The sequence below is a fragment of the Thalassophryne amazonica genome, chromosome 2 (genome assembly GCF_902500255.1).
Source record: "Thalassophryne amazonica chromosome 2, fThaAma1.1, whole genome shotgun sequence".
Classification (NCBI taxonomy): domain Eukaryota; kingdom Metazoa; phylum Chordata; class Actinopteri; order Batrachoidiformes; family Batrachoididae; genus Thalassophryne; species Thalassophryne amazonica.
In genome coordinates, this window is record NC_047104.1 from 135,085,246 (window position 1) to 135,101,839 (window position 16,594).

General features: G+C 42.3%; 1 protein-coding gene across 1 annotated transcript in view; it reads left to right on the forward strand.

Moving 5' to 3' along the window:
* tp53bp1 (tumor protein p53 binding protein, 1) overlaps window positions 1-16,594 on the forward strand; it is an 83,216-nt gene that overhangs the window by 48,884 nt on the left and 17,738 nt on the right. Inside the window, 3 exon segments of the mRNA XM_034194143.1 lie at window positions 4,711-5,108; window positions 7,671-7,862; window positions 8,250-8,429. Coding sequence (XP_034050034.1) covers window positions 4,711-5,108; window positions 7,671-7,862; window positions 8,250-8,429 — 770 coding nt within the window.

The following is a 16,594-nucleotide window of genomic DNA, read 5'->3' on the forward strand; positions in this document are numbered from 1 at the left end:
AGAACTAGTGACAAAGGGCAGCCCTGGCGGAGGCCAACATGCACTGGAAACAGGCTTGACTTACAACCAAGACAGTCCCACAACATCGATAGACTTAAGGTGCTCAGGGCGGATTTCATCCACCCCAGGAGCCTTGCCACCGAGGAGCTTTCTAACCACCTCAGTGACTTCGGTGATGGATGAGTCTACCTCTGAGTCCCCAGTCTCTGCTTCCTCTTCGGAAGACATGGCGATGGGATTGAGGAGATCCTCGAAGTATTCCTTCCACCTCCCGACAACATCCTCAGTCAGGGTCAACAGCTCCCCACCCGCACTGTAGACAGTGTTGGTGGAGAGCTGCTTCCACCTCCTGAGGTGTCGGGCGGTTTGCAAGAATTTCTTCGAGGTCGACCGATAGTCCTCCTCCATGGCCTCCCCGAACTCCTCCCAGACCCGAGTTTTTGTCTCTGTGACTGCACAGGCTGCAGCACGCTTGGCCTGCCGGTACCTATCAGCTGCCTCCGGAGTCCCACCTGCCAACAAAGACAAGTAGGACTCCTTCTTCAGCTTGACGGCATCCCTTACTTCCGGCGTCCACCACCAGGTTCAGGGATTGCTGCCGCGACAGGCACCAGAGACCCTGCGACCACAGCTACAAGCGGTTGCATCGACAATGGAGGTGGAGAACATGGTCCACTCGGACTCCATGTCTCCAGCCTCCTCTGGGATCTGGGAGAATCTCTCCCGGAGGTGGGAGTTGAAGACCTCGCTGACAAAGGGTTCCGCCAGTCGTTCCCAGCAGACCCTCACGTTACATTTGGGCCTGCCAGGTCTGACCGGCTTCCTCCCCTCCCAGCGGCTCCAACTCACCACCAGGTGGTGATCGGTCGACCGCTCAGCCCCTCTCTTCACCCAAGTGTCCAAGACACGTGGCTGAAGGTCAGATGATACAACTACAAAGTCGATCATCGACCTCCGGCTCAGGGTGTCCTGGTGCCATGTGCACTTATGGACACCTTTGTGCTCGAATGTGGTGTTCATGATGGACAAACTGTGGTTAGCACAGAAGTCCATCAACTGAACACCACTCGGGTTCAGATCGGGGAGGCCGTGCTTCCCGATCACCCCCCTCCAGGTCTCACTGTCACCGCCCACGTGGGCGTTGAAGTCCCCCAGAAGAACAATGGAGTCCCCTGTCGGAGCACTATGTAGTACCCCTCCCAGGCACTCCAAGAAGGTCGGGTACTCTGCACTGCCGCTCGGCCCGTAGGCAGAGACAACAGTGAGAGACCTGTCCCCAACCCAAAGGCGTAGGGACGCGACCCTCTCATTCACCGGGGTGAACTCCAACACATGGCGACTGAGCTGAGGAGCAATGAGCAGTGCTACCCCGCCCGCCACCTCTCCCGGTGGGCATCGCCAGAAAAGTGGAACGCCCACTAGGGTTGAGCCAGATACTTACTCCAGACGAGTATCCGGTATGGATAAAGCATTTTTGACGAGCACGAATATGATCCGAATAAAATTCATCAATATCTGTGCTTGTGCTGAAGGAAAATTCTCATTGGCTAACTGACTGTCTTCACGCTCTGTGATTGGCCAGTTACACACAGCACCGGCCCCTCCCTACTCAGTCTCTGCAGTTGCTCCAACCTGTGTCTCACTTTCGCAGAGATACACACACAGACATGAACTGATCTCTCTCTCTGTGCTTGGCTTGACTCCAGCTCACATTTGTGCTCTCTTCAGCACTCCTTGGGTTTTTTCAGCTTGTCTCTATTTTAGTATGATATTTATTTAAAGTTACTTGGTGAATGTACGCGGTGCATTTGACAAGACAGAGCTGAAAAGGGTTTGTGTCACGTCCGCCACTGCCTCCAGCCAGGTCGTGTTTTTTCCTTAATACCGTATGCTTGTGTGGCTGGTGATATAAAGTCAGTTCAGTTGGAAAACTTTGCTCATGGTGCTTTTGAGTAGAATGCAGTATTATTTCCCTGTTAGCCATCAATCACAAAGTTCACACAGATCATTAAAAAAATAAAGTCTTATGCCGCGTTCACACCGGGAGCGACGCGAGCGACTTCAGCCACAGGTTGCCATGTAATCCCTATGTAAGGACGTGTTTTGGCACCAAACCGCGCAGCGCGACGCGAGTGAAGCAATTTTGCGCGTTTGTGGTGCGATATTGCGTCGCGTCGCGTTGCCCTCCTCCCCAAGTTGAAAAATCTGAACTTTTTCATCTCGTCGTGCTGCGATGACCAATCAGGGACTGAATATGTAGTGACGTGGAGATGTCTGGAGTTTGACTGAGAATGTGAACATGTCCTGTATCTGGTAGCAGCCTGTGAGCAGGACTGATGTCTCTTTTGTCCTTTATTTCACAATTATGACAGATTTTTTGGAGCGAGCAGCAGCACCACAGCAGCGGGAGCGGAGTTTCTTTTTCTTTTCTTTTTTTTTTTTTTTTTTTTTTACGTGCGCGCGAGAGAGAATCATCCATGGAGATTATTTTACTTATTAACTACACAGATGTATAATAAAGCAAATGGTGACTGGTTTCTAAAGACAATTATGACAGAGTTTTTTTGGGAAAGAGTGAGGAGCAGCCCCACAGCAAGCCGCGGAGTTTCGTTCTTTTTTTTTTTTTTTTTTTTTTTTACGTGCGCGCGAGAAAATCGTCTGTGTGGAGAATATTTTATTAATTAACTACACAGATGTATAATAAAACAAATGGTGACTGGTTTCTAAACACAATTATGACAGTTTTTTGGGGGAGGAGTGATCTGCAGCAAGCAGCGGAGTTTCTTTTTTTTTTTTTTTATTGTTTACATGTGCGCGCGTGAACGGGACAGTTGGTCCTCAAACTGGGTCCTGCAGAGGCGGAAGGACCGCTGAAAGCGGCCGTCATCCAGACGCAGCTCTTGCAGCAAATAATGATACTCTCTGTATTGGGAGCTTCTCACAACAACTCGCTCCGTGTGAAAGGTCCGTCATGATGACCTGACGCCGAGTGGAATGGAAGCTCCTCCTGTTTGATGACACACCGGGGCGAATTTTCGCAGTGAAAGTCCACCCAAGCAGAGCGACACACCGGGCGAAGGAGGCGCGTCCGTCACCACGCGACCCCCGCGAATTTGTAGCGTCTGATTGCGCCCGGTGTGAACGCGGCATTACACAATATAGCTGAACACACAAAGTAGTCTGTATTAATATTTTTATTGTATATGGCTGCATGCAGTATCTGACACTTTCTCACTGCAGTTCATAAAATAAATATAAATATTACAAATTAAGCTTTGTATACTGTATATAGGATTTTTGTAGGCTTTGAATACAGTAGATATTTTAACTGTTACATAGTGCTCACATTCTTTCTCTCTTATACGAGTGATACAGAGGGTACTTCAGCTGACACTGAACCAGGCAATATCACTCACACTAGTGGTAGCACAAACCTTGCCCCCACTGAGACCAGTACTGCATCTGGTGATGGAGGTCCTCCTCCACCAAAAACCAAAAGGACCTCTGCAGTATGGGACTCTTTGACTGTTTATGAAAATTATCCCTCCAAAGCCATGTGTAATCTTTGCAAGTCCAAAATAAGCAGAGGTGGAGATCCAAAACATTACAATACAACATCTCTACATAACAATCTGTTCTTGATGTTCTTAGACAGCTCTTTGGTCTTGGCCATGGTGGATAGGTTGGAGTGTGATTGCATCAGACGCTCAAAGCGCTTTACAATTATGCCTCACATTCACCTCAATATTAGGGCGCTGCCATACAAGGCGCTCACTACACACCGGGAGCAATAGGGGATTAAAGGCCTTGCCTAAGGGCCCTTAGTGATTTTCCAGTCAGGCGGGGATTTGAACTCATGATCTTCTGGACTCAAGCCCAACTCCTTAATGAAAGGCTCATTAAAAGTCTGCTAACGAGTCTTTCATTGGATTCAGGTGTGTTGGAGCAGGGAGACAACTAAGAGTGTCAGAAATGTGGCTCTTGAGGACCAAACTTGGCCACCCCTGCACTAGACCATCACCTGTGAGTTGTTTTTTATACAGGTAACGAGTTCAAACAGGTGCAGTTAATACGGGTAAAGAGTGGAGAATAGGAGGGCTTCTTAAAGAAAAACTAACAGGTCTGTGAGAGCCAGAATTGTTGCTGGTTGGTCGGTGATCAGATACTTATTTAATGCAATAAAATGCAAATTATTTATTTAAAAATCATGCAATGTGGATTTTTTTAAGATTCTGTCTGTCACAATTGAAGTGTGCCTATAATATAAATTACAGACCTCAATTCTTTGTAGGTGGGAAAACCTGCAAAATCGACAGTGTATCAAATACTTGCCTCACTGTATATGGCAGTGGTTCATTGGTAAGGTCCTTAATACAGCCAAAGGTTCTCCAATTAACCCAGAATTATGCCAAGTATTGTCTGCACTGGCAGCAGCGTAGGGCTTGAACAGCAAAAATGAGCAGGTGAGTGAGATATAAAGCAGTAAGCAGTTATTTTCTGATCAGTTAACAGCATCCTTCAACATACTTTGATACAATATGGAAATTTGGACCATGGTCATGTTTAAGATGGTCATAGGACACATAAATTATAGGTTTAGTCTGACAGCCATCACATTTAATGCTTCTTACTGCTGTAAACATTGAGTTGTAGCTGACTTTATGTTGGGCTAATTGCAGTGACTGAACATCTTGGCTCTCTGTCTCTAAGGGGAGGTGGTAGTGGTTCACTGCAGAGGGTCATTATCCATGACCAGCCACAGTCCTCCTCAGAGGATGAACCCTACAGCTGCATGCATCCTTCACCCATCCCAGGCAGCCCCACAGATCCTGAGCTCCCCTGTCACAGTGACTCTCTGAGGTCATCACTAGAGGAGGAGATCTCACCTGGAAGCAGTTTCATTGGTCTGCGAGTGGTGGCCAAGTGGTCCTCCAATGGCTACTTCTACTCAGGCCGCATTATGAAGGATGCCGGTGAAGGAAGATTTCGCCTACGATTTGATGATGGCTATGAGTGTGAGGTAGCAGGGAAGGATATCCTGCTGTGTGATCCCATTCCCCTCGAAACGGAGGTCACTGCTCTACTGGAGGATGAATATTTCAGCATCGGTAAGAAAATATGGCATTGCTGTTTTTTGTTCAGTAGAGTGGTTGTTGTTTAAGATATATAACCATTTCATATACCATATCTTCTGGAGTATAAGTTTTACCTGTTTTAAAAAATGTGTCTTGAAGAGGAAAAACCTGTATATAAGTTGCACTGGAGTAGCAGTTATACTTTTTTCTGTATTATCAGCTCTTTAATTTGTTATTTTTGTTATTGTTGTAGGGTACTTTTTTATTATTGGCATTTACTCATATTAGTTTATTTTGCTTAAAGGTTTTTGCTTTAGTTCCTGGGAAAATCCTATGTAAATTGTCGTCATAATAATTATTCTTAATATCAAATGTGTGAATTTTCAGTATATAAGTTCCACTGGAGTAGAAGTTGGAGGACCTCGCAAATTAGCAAAAAAGCGAACAAAAAAAAAAACACCCTTTACTTAAGAAAATAGTAGATTGCAATCCTGTGTTGGTCTGTAGGTTTAAGCCCTGGTCCCACCGAATAATGAAGAATGAATGAGCCACCTAGCATGTCTTTTTTGGAACGAGACCAGTTATTCAACAATCGTAGGAGAATAGTGGCTCTAAGAGGCTCTTAGAGACTCATCTCTGAGCGTGGCGTTAATTTCAAGAAGTTCAAAATTTAGGAACAACAGCGTGGGGCCGTTTGTGTACGAGGATTTTAGAGGCATGTTTGTGGTAAGGCTGTTAAAAGCCCATTATCTGAGCACCTGGTATCTACAAGGACAGCACAGGCTATTTTGGACAGGCTCAGCCCTCTTGCGCACTACAATCCCACCTGCTTTGTTCGCTGAAGGCTGTATATAAAATAATTATTTTGTAGCGGATTAATAATTTTCTGTCAGACCTTGGATGTTGAAAACGCCTCTAATCGCTTTTGGAATCACAGAGGACATTTGGAGCTTTTTTCCCTCTGTCTCATGCACAGAGGTGGAGAACATATTTGGAACAGCCTAAAAGGTAATTATTTGTAATGTTTTAATAGCTTGGTAAAACAGTTGCATGTTCATTCCTTCTTTATAAGCAGCTGTAAAAGTATGTTTATGATAGATTCAACATCTTGTGATCATGGCTCAGATGAGGCATGCTCTGTGTGAGCTGACGCAATGACTCACGCTCATGACAAGCATTAATGCTGAATGCAAGCTCCCAAAAGAGGTATTTTACAGACTTTAATGGACAAACGCAAAGTTAAAAGTTGGATCACGGTGTCAAAGTGACTGTAAAGCCGCGGAAGAAATAAAGCCAGCCAGAAGAAGCGCAGAGGTGACTGCCCTGGAACCCGTGGTTCGGTTCTAGCTAGTCTGGTGCATTTAATGACTCTAGAACACAGATGAACAGCAGCCTGGCACACACTGGCCGGACTGTGTGACAAGATCTTGAATGGATGCTGTGAAATGAAAATCCACACTTTAAAGGGACCAGGTATGGGAGGGCTGGAGGTTTGGACCAAACCCATGCCTAAATGTGCACCAACGTTGTGTTACAACGGTGCTACATGGATCATATGTGGCCACACGAGCCATTCGAGGCTGGACGGGGTTCAAATAAGTCAGTCGTAGCTCATTAGAGGCTGATACCTGGCACATGTGAGGTACAGAGAGGCACATAGAGGCGCCTTAGTAGCAAATACATGATAGCTTAAAACGTGTCTCATTTTTCATATAAGCACTGACACACCCATACGTGTCTCATTATTCATGGATTATTATTTGGTGGGACCAAGGCTTTAGGGTTTTACAACTAGTCATGTTAAAATATTTCCCATCACGCCTCAGAGTTCAGACCACCTTTGAGGATTGCTTTTTTTTTTTTTTTTTTTTTAAGAAATCCTTTAAAAATGGACTATTAAAATTAACAGTTGACTCGTAAATTTTCTTTCTAAGCCACCATATACTCAAAATGGCAACAGAATAGTACTAGCAAAGTACCATACTTTTTAAATGGTTGACACATTTTCAAATGTGATTACTTTTCACTGGCTTCATTGCTAACAATGTTTTCAGTCTCTGAGTCCAGAACCAGTTGGAAAGGTGTGCTTTCTTTTCTTTTCAGTGTTAGAATTAGAACTACACCATCGGTCAAAGCCAGAACATGTAAAATCACATTGTCAGGGTTTCACATTTCCGACAGTTCTGGAACTAACCATGTCCACCAAATGTGTCTGTAAGGAAACATAGCTGAATCAATGCTTAAAAATAGTGATATTTCATAAAATTGAAAATTTAAAAGTTTTTTCATTAAAAAATAAATTTTAATTTAAAAGTGCAACTGCGAAGTCACTACTTGTTTTTCCCCAGTACATTATTGGTAACATTTGGGCAGTTGAAAAAAATGTATGTATAGAATCTTATTTTGAATTTTTCTGAAATAAATTATTGAATCAACTTATGTTTTATTGTTGTATGACCTAAATGTGTTTTACTGCACAGAAGACATTTTTGAGTTCTCTGTACTTGAAGCTATGGTCCAGCTTTACCAAACGCAAATGTCACAAAGACTCTTCTTTTATTTATGGCGATGATGTTTGTTGTCTTGTGTGTGTAGGTGTTGTGAAGGGCCATAAAACGGAGGGCCAGGAGCTGTTCTACAACATTGAGAGGGACGGCCAGCGGCAGTGGTACAACAGGACCTCGGTCATCTTGTCTCTGGAGCAGGGAAACAGGCTGAGAGAGCAGCACAGCCTTGGCCCCTATGAACCCTCCACACCGCTGGCCAAGGCCTCCGACATTAGCCTGGGTAAGAGACCCAGGCTGTCACACCTGTGGGACTGTTGTTGGGGTGTTTAAGTTTTTTTTGTCAAGTTTGCATTTGATCCATTTATTAATTTCCCAAAGGGTATAACTCACTCGTCTCTCTCTTGACAGACAGACATACAATAGCTGGATATCTGTGTCATCAAAAGTATTGTAACAAAAAAAAACTAAAGATTTATTCATCAAACCTGCAGGTCTGCATCTGGGCTGAATGATTGATCTGGGTGTGGTCGTTCCAAAATCCTTGTTTTAACTCGTGTCATAGTCTCTCAGTCTGAAGCTGAAGACAGTCTGCGATTTATCAGTACGGCCATGGGTGCTCAGTTTGTGGTTGACACTGTTGTTGATATAGCGATGTTGTTCACCACAGATAACTTGGTAGAGGGGAAGCGGCGGCGCAGAGTAGCCTCCAGCGGTCCAAACACTCCCACTCGCAGCTCGTCCAGCAGCCCACGAACCCCGGGACCCTCTGGCAAGAGGAAGCTGGTGACCTTGGAGGACGAAAGGACACCGTCCAAGAGAGGACGCCGGGGGCTTGGTGCCAGAGTCGGTATGATGACCCGCTCACCAAAACCATGAGTGCATCTGAATGGAGAGAGATCTTGTTTTTTAAAGCCATGATTTTAGATTTTTCTGTCTATATGCATGAATTGACAGATCTGTAGTTGTGAAGCATGTCTGCCCTCTGTGATTTAACCTTTTTGCTTCATTAAGTCCTAATAGGGTTTAACCACAGTGACACCTTGAATGACATTGATATTTTTTTTAGCAAATATGAATGGATATTAAATATTTAAGGTTTTAATTGATGTAGTTTTCAGTGTGTGGTCACGTTGATGTGATTGGAATTTGTTTTAATTATTATTTCATATTTTTAAAGGGTGTTCTTTTTAGATTTTACTTCTTACTGGTACTTTGGACATGTGATAACTCTAAATTAAACAATCTTGTATGAAGAAATGATTGTTTTAGATTGTTGCATTCATGTCTGATGTGAGATCAGTAATATGTGATTTTTGCACTGAGCATGAATGAGAGAAACTGATCGTCACTTGGACTGTATCTGTCCTCTGCTGCTGTTGGCCGGCTGCTGCTGGTGAGGTTGACTGGGTAACTACTGATCTGCAGTCAGTATTATCACTGTGTGTGTGTTGTGTGTTAGGGCTGCACGATTTAATGAAAAGGTCATAATGCAGTTATTGTGGGGAAACACTGTGATGCAGTAAATGTACACTGCTGTAGTTCTCTTACCCTAGTTATCAAAGCTTAATCAGCAAAATCACTGCAGTTTATTTTAAAACATTTATTAAGCAACTACTAAAAAGAATAATGGTATTTTGGCTTGACGCTCCATGCAGCAGTTTCACTTTGCATATCTGGGTTTCTGTGGCATTTTGGAAGAGTAGTAATCCTAGAATATCGAGTTGGGTTGGTTATTTAATAATCTGTGCTAACGAATAAAGCATTTTGGGGGTACTTCAGTTACATTTGTCAGAAGTCTAAAAAGAGTTGGATAATAACAGTGAGCTCAGTCAAGCCATTAATTTGCAGTTATTTAAGATGAAACCTTAAATACCTGAAACTGTAAAAGGTGCATAAAAGTAATTTCTTTGTTTTGTTAGGTGTTGGATGTGTACAGCCAAAATGTTGGTGGGTGTGTTAGTCCATTATAAGGTTTTGTACATAACTTAAACGGTAAATGCTATCATGTTGTTCACCAAATTAAAGAGCAGATGATAATTATGTAATGTATGTAATGTAATAAGTACTTCGACACACCACATAAGTCAAAACGGCAACTTTGTTTTGCCTGTGTAATATTACATGGTCATTTCTGCCACCTAGTGGATGCAGGGTCCACCTTCATCTGGCAGTCGGCTAGAAAGTTACGCTAGCAGTTTCAGGGACAAACATGATGTCCACTATGTGGCCAATTAAGGGATGAAATGCACAACAGGAAAATAAAATTTGAATTAAAGAATGGATAGAATGTGTTGTTGAGGATAAAACTACAACTTTTCATAAGTACTGCAGCTTAGTAATGGGATACTGCTTTTCAGTGTTGCAGAATGCTGCCATCTGCTGGATGTTTCAGGAATGTGCCCCATATCAAATTTGGATTTTTATACTGAAAGGCTTTGTGAATGTAGGATCTACAACCCCTGGCAATAATTATGGAATCACCGGCCTCGGAGGATGTTCATTCAGTTGTTTAATTTTGTAGAAAAAAAGCAGGTCACAGACTTGACACAAAACTAAAGTAATTTCAAATGGCAACTTTCTGGCTTTAAGAAACACTATAAGAAATCAAGAAAAATAATTGTGGCAGTCAGTAACGGTTACTTTTTAGACCAAGCAGAGGGGGAAAAAAAAATGGACTCACTCAATTCTGAGGAATAAATTATGGAATCACCCTGTAAATTTTCATCCCCAAAACTAACACCTGCATCAAATCAGATCTGCTCGTTAGTCTGCATCTAAAAAGTTGCACCAAGTGGACTGACATGAATCATGGCTCCAACACGAGAGATGTCAATTGAAACAAAGGAGAGGATTATCAAACTCTTAAAAGAGGGTAACTCGTCACGTCAATGTTGCAAAAGATGTTGGTTTTTCACCGTCAGCTGTGTCGAAACTCGGGACCAAATACACTCAACAAAAATATGAACGCAACACTTTTGGTTTTGCTCCCATTTTGTATGAGATGAACTCAAAGATCTAAAACTTTTTCCACATACACAATATCACCATTTCCCTCAAATATTGTTCACAAACCAGTCTAAATCTGTGATAGTGAGCACTTCCTTTGCTGAGATAATCCATCCCACCTCACAGGTGTGCCATACCAAGATGCTGATTAGACACCATGATTAGTGCACAGGTGTGCCTTAGACTGCCCACAATAAAAGGCCACTCTGAAAGGTGCAGTTTTATCACACAGCACAATGCCACAGATGTCGCAAGATTTGAGGGAGTGTGCAATTGGCATGCTGACAGCAGGAATGTCAACCAGAGCTGTTGCTCGTGTATTGAATGTTCATTTCTCTACCATAAGCCGTCTCCAAAGGCGTTTCAGAGAATTTGGCAGTACATCCAACCAGCCTCACAACCGCAGACCACGTGTAACCACACCAGCCCAGGACCTCCACATCCAGCATGTTCACCTCCAAGATCGTCTGAGACCAGCCACTCGGACAGCTGCTGAAACAATCGGTTTGCATAACCAAAGAATTTCTGCACAAACTGTCAGAAACCGTCTCAGGGAAGCTCATCTGCATGCTCGTCGTCCTCATCGGGGTCTCGACCTGACTCCAGTTCGTCGTCGTAACTGACTTGAGTGGGCAAATGCTCACATTCGCTGGCGTTTGGCACGTTGGAGAGGTGTTCTCTTTACGGATGAATCCCGGTTCACACTGTCCAGGGCAGATGGCAGACAGCGTGTGTGGCGTCGTGTGGGTGAGCGGTTTTCTGATGTCAATGTTGTGGATCGAGTGGCCCATGGTGGCGGTGGGGTTATGGTATGGGCAGGCGTCTGTTATGGATGAAGAACACAGGTGCATTTTATTGATGGCATTTTGAATGCACAGAGATACCGTGACGAGATCCTGAGGCCCATTGTTGTGCCATACATCCAAGAACATCACCTCATATTGCAGCAGGATAATGCACGGCCCCATGTTGCAAGGATCTGTACACAATTCTTGGAAGCTGAAAATGTCCCAGTTCTTGCATGGCCGGCATACTCACCGGACATATCACCCATTGAGCATGTTTGGGATGCTCTGGACCGGCGTATACGACAGCGTGTAACAGTTCCTGCCAATATCTAGCAACTTTGCACAGACATTGAAGAGGAGTGGACCAACATTCCACAGGCCACAATTGACAACCTGATCAACTCTATGCGAAGGAGATGTGTTGCACTGCATGAGGCAAATGGTGGTCACACCAGATACTGACTGGTATCCCCCCCCAATAAAACAAAACTGCACCTTTCAGAGTGGCCTTTTATTGTGGACAGTCTAAGGCACACCTGTGCACTAATCATGGTGTCTAATCAGCATCTTGGTATGGCACACCTGTGAGGTGGGATGGATTATCTCAGCAAAGGAGAAGTGCTCACTATCACAGATTTAGACTGGTTTGTGAACAATATTTGAGGGAAATGGTGATATTGTGTATGTGGAAAAAGTTTTAGATCTTTGAGTTCATCTCATATAAATGGGAGCAAAACCAAAAGTGTTGTGTTTATATTTTTGTTGAGTGTACAAACAACATGGGAAGGTTGTTAAAGGCAAACATACTGGTAGACCAAGGAAGACATCAAAGCGTCAAGACAGAAAACTTAAAGCAATATGTCTCAAAAATCGAAAATGCACAACAAAACAAATGAGGAACGAATGGGAGGAAACTGGAGTCAACGTCTGTGACCGAACTGTAAGAAACCGCCTAAAGGAAATGGAATTTACATACAGAAAAGCTAAACGAAAGCCATCATTAACACCTAAACAGAAAAAAACAAGGTTACAATGGGCTAAGGAAAAGCAATTGTGGACTGTGGATGACTGGATGAAAGTCACATTCAGTGATGAATCTCGAATCTGCATTGGGCAAGGTGATGATGCTGGAACTTTTGTTTGGTGCCGTTCCAATGAGATTTCTAAAGATGACTGCCTGAAGAGAACATGTTAATTTCCACAGTCATTGACGATATGGGGCTGCATGTCAGGTAAAGGCACTGGGGAGATGGCTGTCATTACATCATCAATAAATGCACAAGTTTACGTTGATATTTTGGACACTTTTCTTATCCCATCAATTGAAAGGTTGTTTGGGGATGATGAAATCATTTTTCAAGATGATAATGCATCTTGCCGTAGAGCAAAAACTGTGAAAACATTCCTTGCAAAAAGACACATGGGGTCAGTGTCATGGCCTGCAAATAGTCCGGATCTTAATCCAATTGAAAGTCTTTGGTGGAAGTTGAAGAAAATGGTCCATGACAAGGCTCCAACCTGCAAAGCTGATCTGGCAACAGCAATCAGAGAAAGTTGGAGCCAGATTGATGAAGAGTACTGTTTGTCACTCATTAAGTCCATGCTTCAGAGACTGCAAGCTGTTATAAAAGCCAGAGGCGGTGCAACAAAATACTAGTGATGTGTTGGAGCGTTCTTTTTTCATGATTCCATAATTTTTTCCTCAGAATTGAGTGATTCCATATTTTTTTTCCCTCTGCTTGGTCTAAAAAAGTAACCGTTACTGACTGCCACAATTTTTTTTTCCTGATTTCTTATAGTGTTTCTTAAAGCCAGAAAGTTGCCATTTGAAATGACTTTAGTTTGTGTCATGTCTGTGATCTGCTTTTTTTCTACAAAATTAAACAACTGAATGAACATCCTCCGAGGCCGGTGATTCCATCATTTTTGCCAGGGGTTGTATTTGCAGTAGTGCATATGTTGTTTGTGTGTAATATGGCACAATTAATGTTTTTTTTATTATTTTAAAACCTGCTCATTTAAAGTTAAAACCTGAAAAATTCCATGATTCATTTAATTTAAATCTGAACTCAATGTAAAGACGTAGGAGCATTTATTAATCGATGTTTCTGATTTTTCTCTGCTGCTCCTGTTACTACCTAAGAAATAGACATTTGTAATGAGTTCACACAAATATTTTATTTACAGTAGAGCAGATAAGCTCATACAGAGACAGTATAGTGCATTTTTATGAGTAAAGTATGAACCTTTGACAAAATAATCTACACAACCAAAGTTTTTTTTTTTTTTTTTTTCCTCTCTATGTCGAGGCATTTTTGCATCTGAGCTGAGGCGACCCTGAGTAGTCATTGACCTTGGTTTCAGTAGTTTGACATTTGTTACCATATCAGTTATCCTTATAAACACATATCTCTTATGCAATTGTATTTTGTCTTCATGAAGATAGACCCAGGACCAAAACTATAATCCTTAACCCTGAAGGTGCTTTGTAATAAAGATTAAGGTCAAAATTTCATCTGAATTCTATGGTTTTTGTTTACAGCTTATTAATATCTTGTATCCTCAAGGCTATTACCACAGTGGGAGGAATCTCTGAATTTTCAAATGTGCACTAGGTTATAATTACTTCAAGGGCTCAAGATCTGCATGTTGTCATGGATTTAAAAGAAAAACAAATATTTCTAATAACACCCGCAGACAGTTGCAGATCTTTTGCCTCGAGTGCAATTACATCCCTGTGTTAAGTAGTTCAGTGTCTTCTAATTCCAAAACAGGCTTTCAAAACGTTCTCATCTATCTACTTTCTTGATGTCTGTTGTTCTTGGCATTACTGTGTGAAGATCTGGTCTGAACTGTCAAAATTCTTGCAACCCTGTGAGATTCTTGACTGGTAGCAAAGGACTACTTAGCCTCGCTGGGCACTGCAAGGATTCTTCTGTTTCTGCTCGGCACAGACCACAGTTTCCAGATAGTGGAGCAACACCGCTTGGATTGGTTTGAGGTAGAAGGGTTGCAGGAACATTGAACACATGGTGTTTTGACACGACCGTATCGACATCTAAATGTCCAAAGCTAAAGTATGCGAGACTTTCAACCTGTCACTGTAGGTCCAAAGAGCAAATATGGAAGAGCTATCTGAAACACATGGGGATTATCAAGTCATGCACAATAGCATACTTTTTTTTTAATTCACAAAGGTACTATCAGCAAAATAGCAAATGGAGTTAAATGATCTGTAACAAATACATGCAGTTTTAAGGTGTCTGTTGTACCCAGATACAAATGATGTTCTTCAGAGAGCATATAAAGATCTATGTTTGAAAGGGTTTGTGAAGGCATGTGTGATTATGAGAAAGATGGAGACAAAATATGGAAAAAGTGACGCTGAGGTCAGTAACCTTTCAGTGCCATCAAAGATCAGATATAAAGTGCCTCCAAATCTTAGATGAAACTGTGGGATAGAAAGGTTTCATGTATAAAATGCACAATTATTTGCTCCACTATTGCACACTTTTGCATGTTTAACACAGAAGGCCGTGTGCTAACTAGCCGCTGTGTTAATGAGCACTGTAAATGTCTGCGATTTCCACACAGAATCACAAATGATTAGATAGGACTTTATTAATCCCTTGGAAAGACTCCCTCAAGGAAATTGAGGTTCCAGCAGCATTGTATAGCAGCAAACAGGGTAAGAAGCACACAGAGTATCAAAAGTAAAGGTAAAAAGCAATTTACAAATGTAAATACCAGAAATACTGCTTGTGTCTAGATGTGTCTTTATGCATACGTATCTCAGGTGAACTCAACGTTTGAGCTATCTTTACAGAAGGTCACCCATGAACCATGTTTGTACTCTTGCAAAACTTGTTTGAACATGGACAAGGTTGCATAGCACTAAATGATAAATGGACTGCATTTATGTAGCATGTTACAATCTATCTCAGAAGCTCAAACTGCTTTACAATGATGCCTCTCATTCACTGATGTCAGGGTGCTACCATGCAAGACGCTCACGACACACCGGGAGCAATTTGGGGATTAAGGACCTTGCCCAAAGGTCCGTAGTGATTGTCTGGCCAGACTGGGATTTGAACCCAGGATCCTCTGGTCTGACATCCACTGTTTAACCAGTAGACTATCACCTCCCTCTTGGCTTTCAATAAATTCTTTTGTAAGACTTCAGCAGTGATTACATTGTATTGCTGAGTCATGCTTTTTATTTTATTTTTTTTTATTATTATTCAACCAGGATTGTAGTTTTTGGAAATCCACCTAAAGGCATCAGATTATAAAAATGTCAGTTACTCATGGGTAAACGTTTTTGACTGAATACAAAAATCATTGATTTTCATTGTTTTCGAGCAAAACGTCTTCACAATATGATACAGGACCATGGGGTTGCAAAAAAAAGTTGTATCCTTAGTGTGTATAGAACAGAAAGGGCAGCGGTTCTTCTCAGGCAGGAAACTCTGCTTCCGGATATTTATTAGACGTCATCAAACATGCATAAAATACAAGATCTGAGGGTGGGGAAAATAGCTTTTTAATAAGGCGGTAAAGGCATAAAACGGCAGGGCACAGTGCTTGAACAGGATTTATTTTTAAAATTTAAATCGTGCAGCCCTGGTGTTGGTCCACAGGTGGAGGGAACATTGCAAAGATGTGTATTGCTATCTTTTTCTTTTTTTTTTTTAAATTCACAGGTGTAATTTTTCCTAACTTTAATTTTTATCATAGTATGTTATTGATGTTTAAATACCGTTCACTTTTAAAAGGTATTCAGGCATCATAATGCTGTCTCCACAATGGGGGAGGGAGCACCACCACAAAATGTATTCACGACAAGATTCTCTTCATGTTGTTACTGTGTACTTTTTTCTTGAGTACTACATCAGCAATCAGCAGTGCACACGGTACCATTCCTGAGTCTCAACAGTCACACTTGGAAAAATGGGCTGTAATGACCTACTTTCCAGTTAATAGTTTTGTGACTTCCTCAAGTATATCTCAAAGTATAGATTTACGTATTGCAGAGCAGGTCTCTGTGGCGTAAGAGTTGGTTGACCAATATGTAAACCGGGGATTGATTTGAGATCTGTGTTTCAAGCTTACCTGTCTTTGTCCACTCAGCTGTAGATGGGTACTGGCCTTGGCTAGGGAATTAACCTGCGATGGACTGGCGTCCTGTCTGTGAGGAGGTGTAGACCATCATATGCTT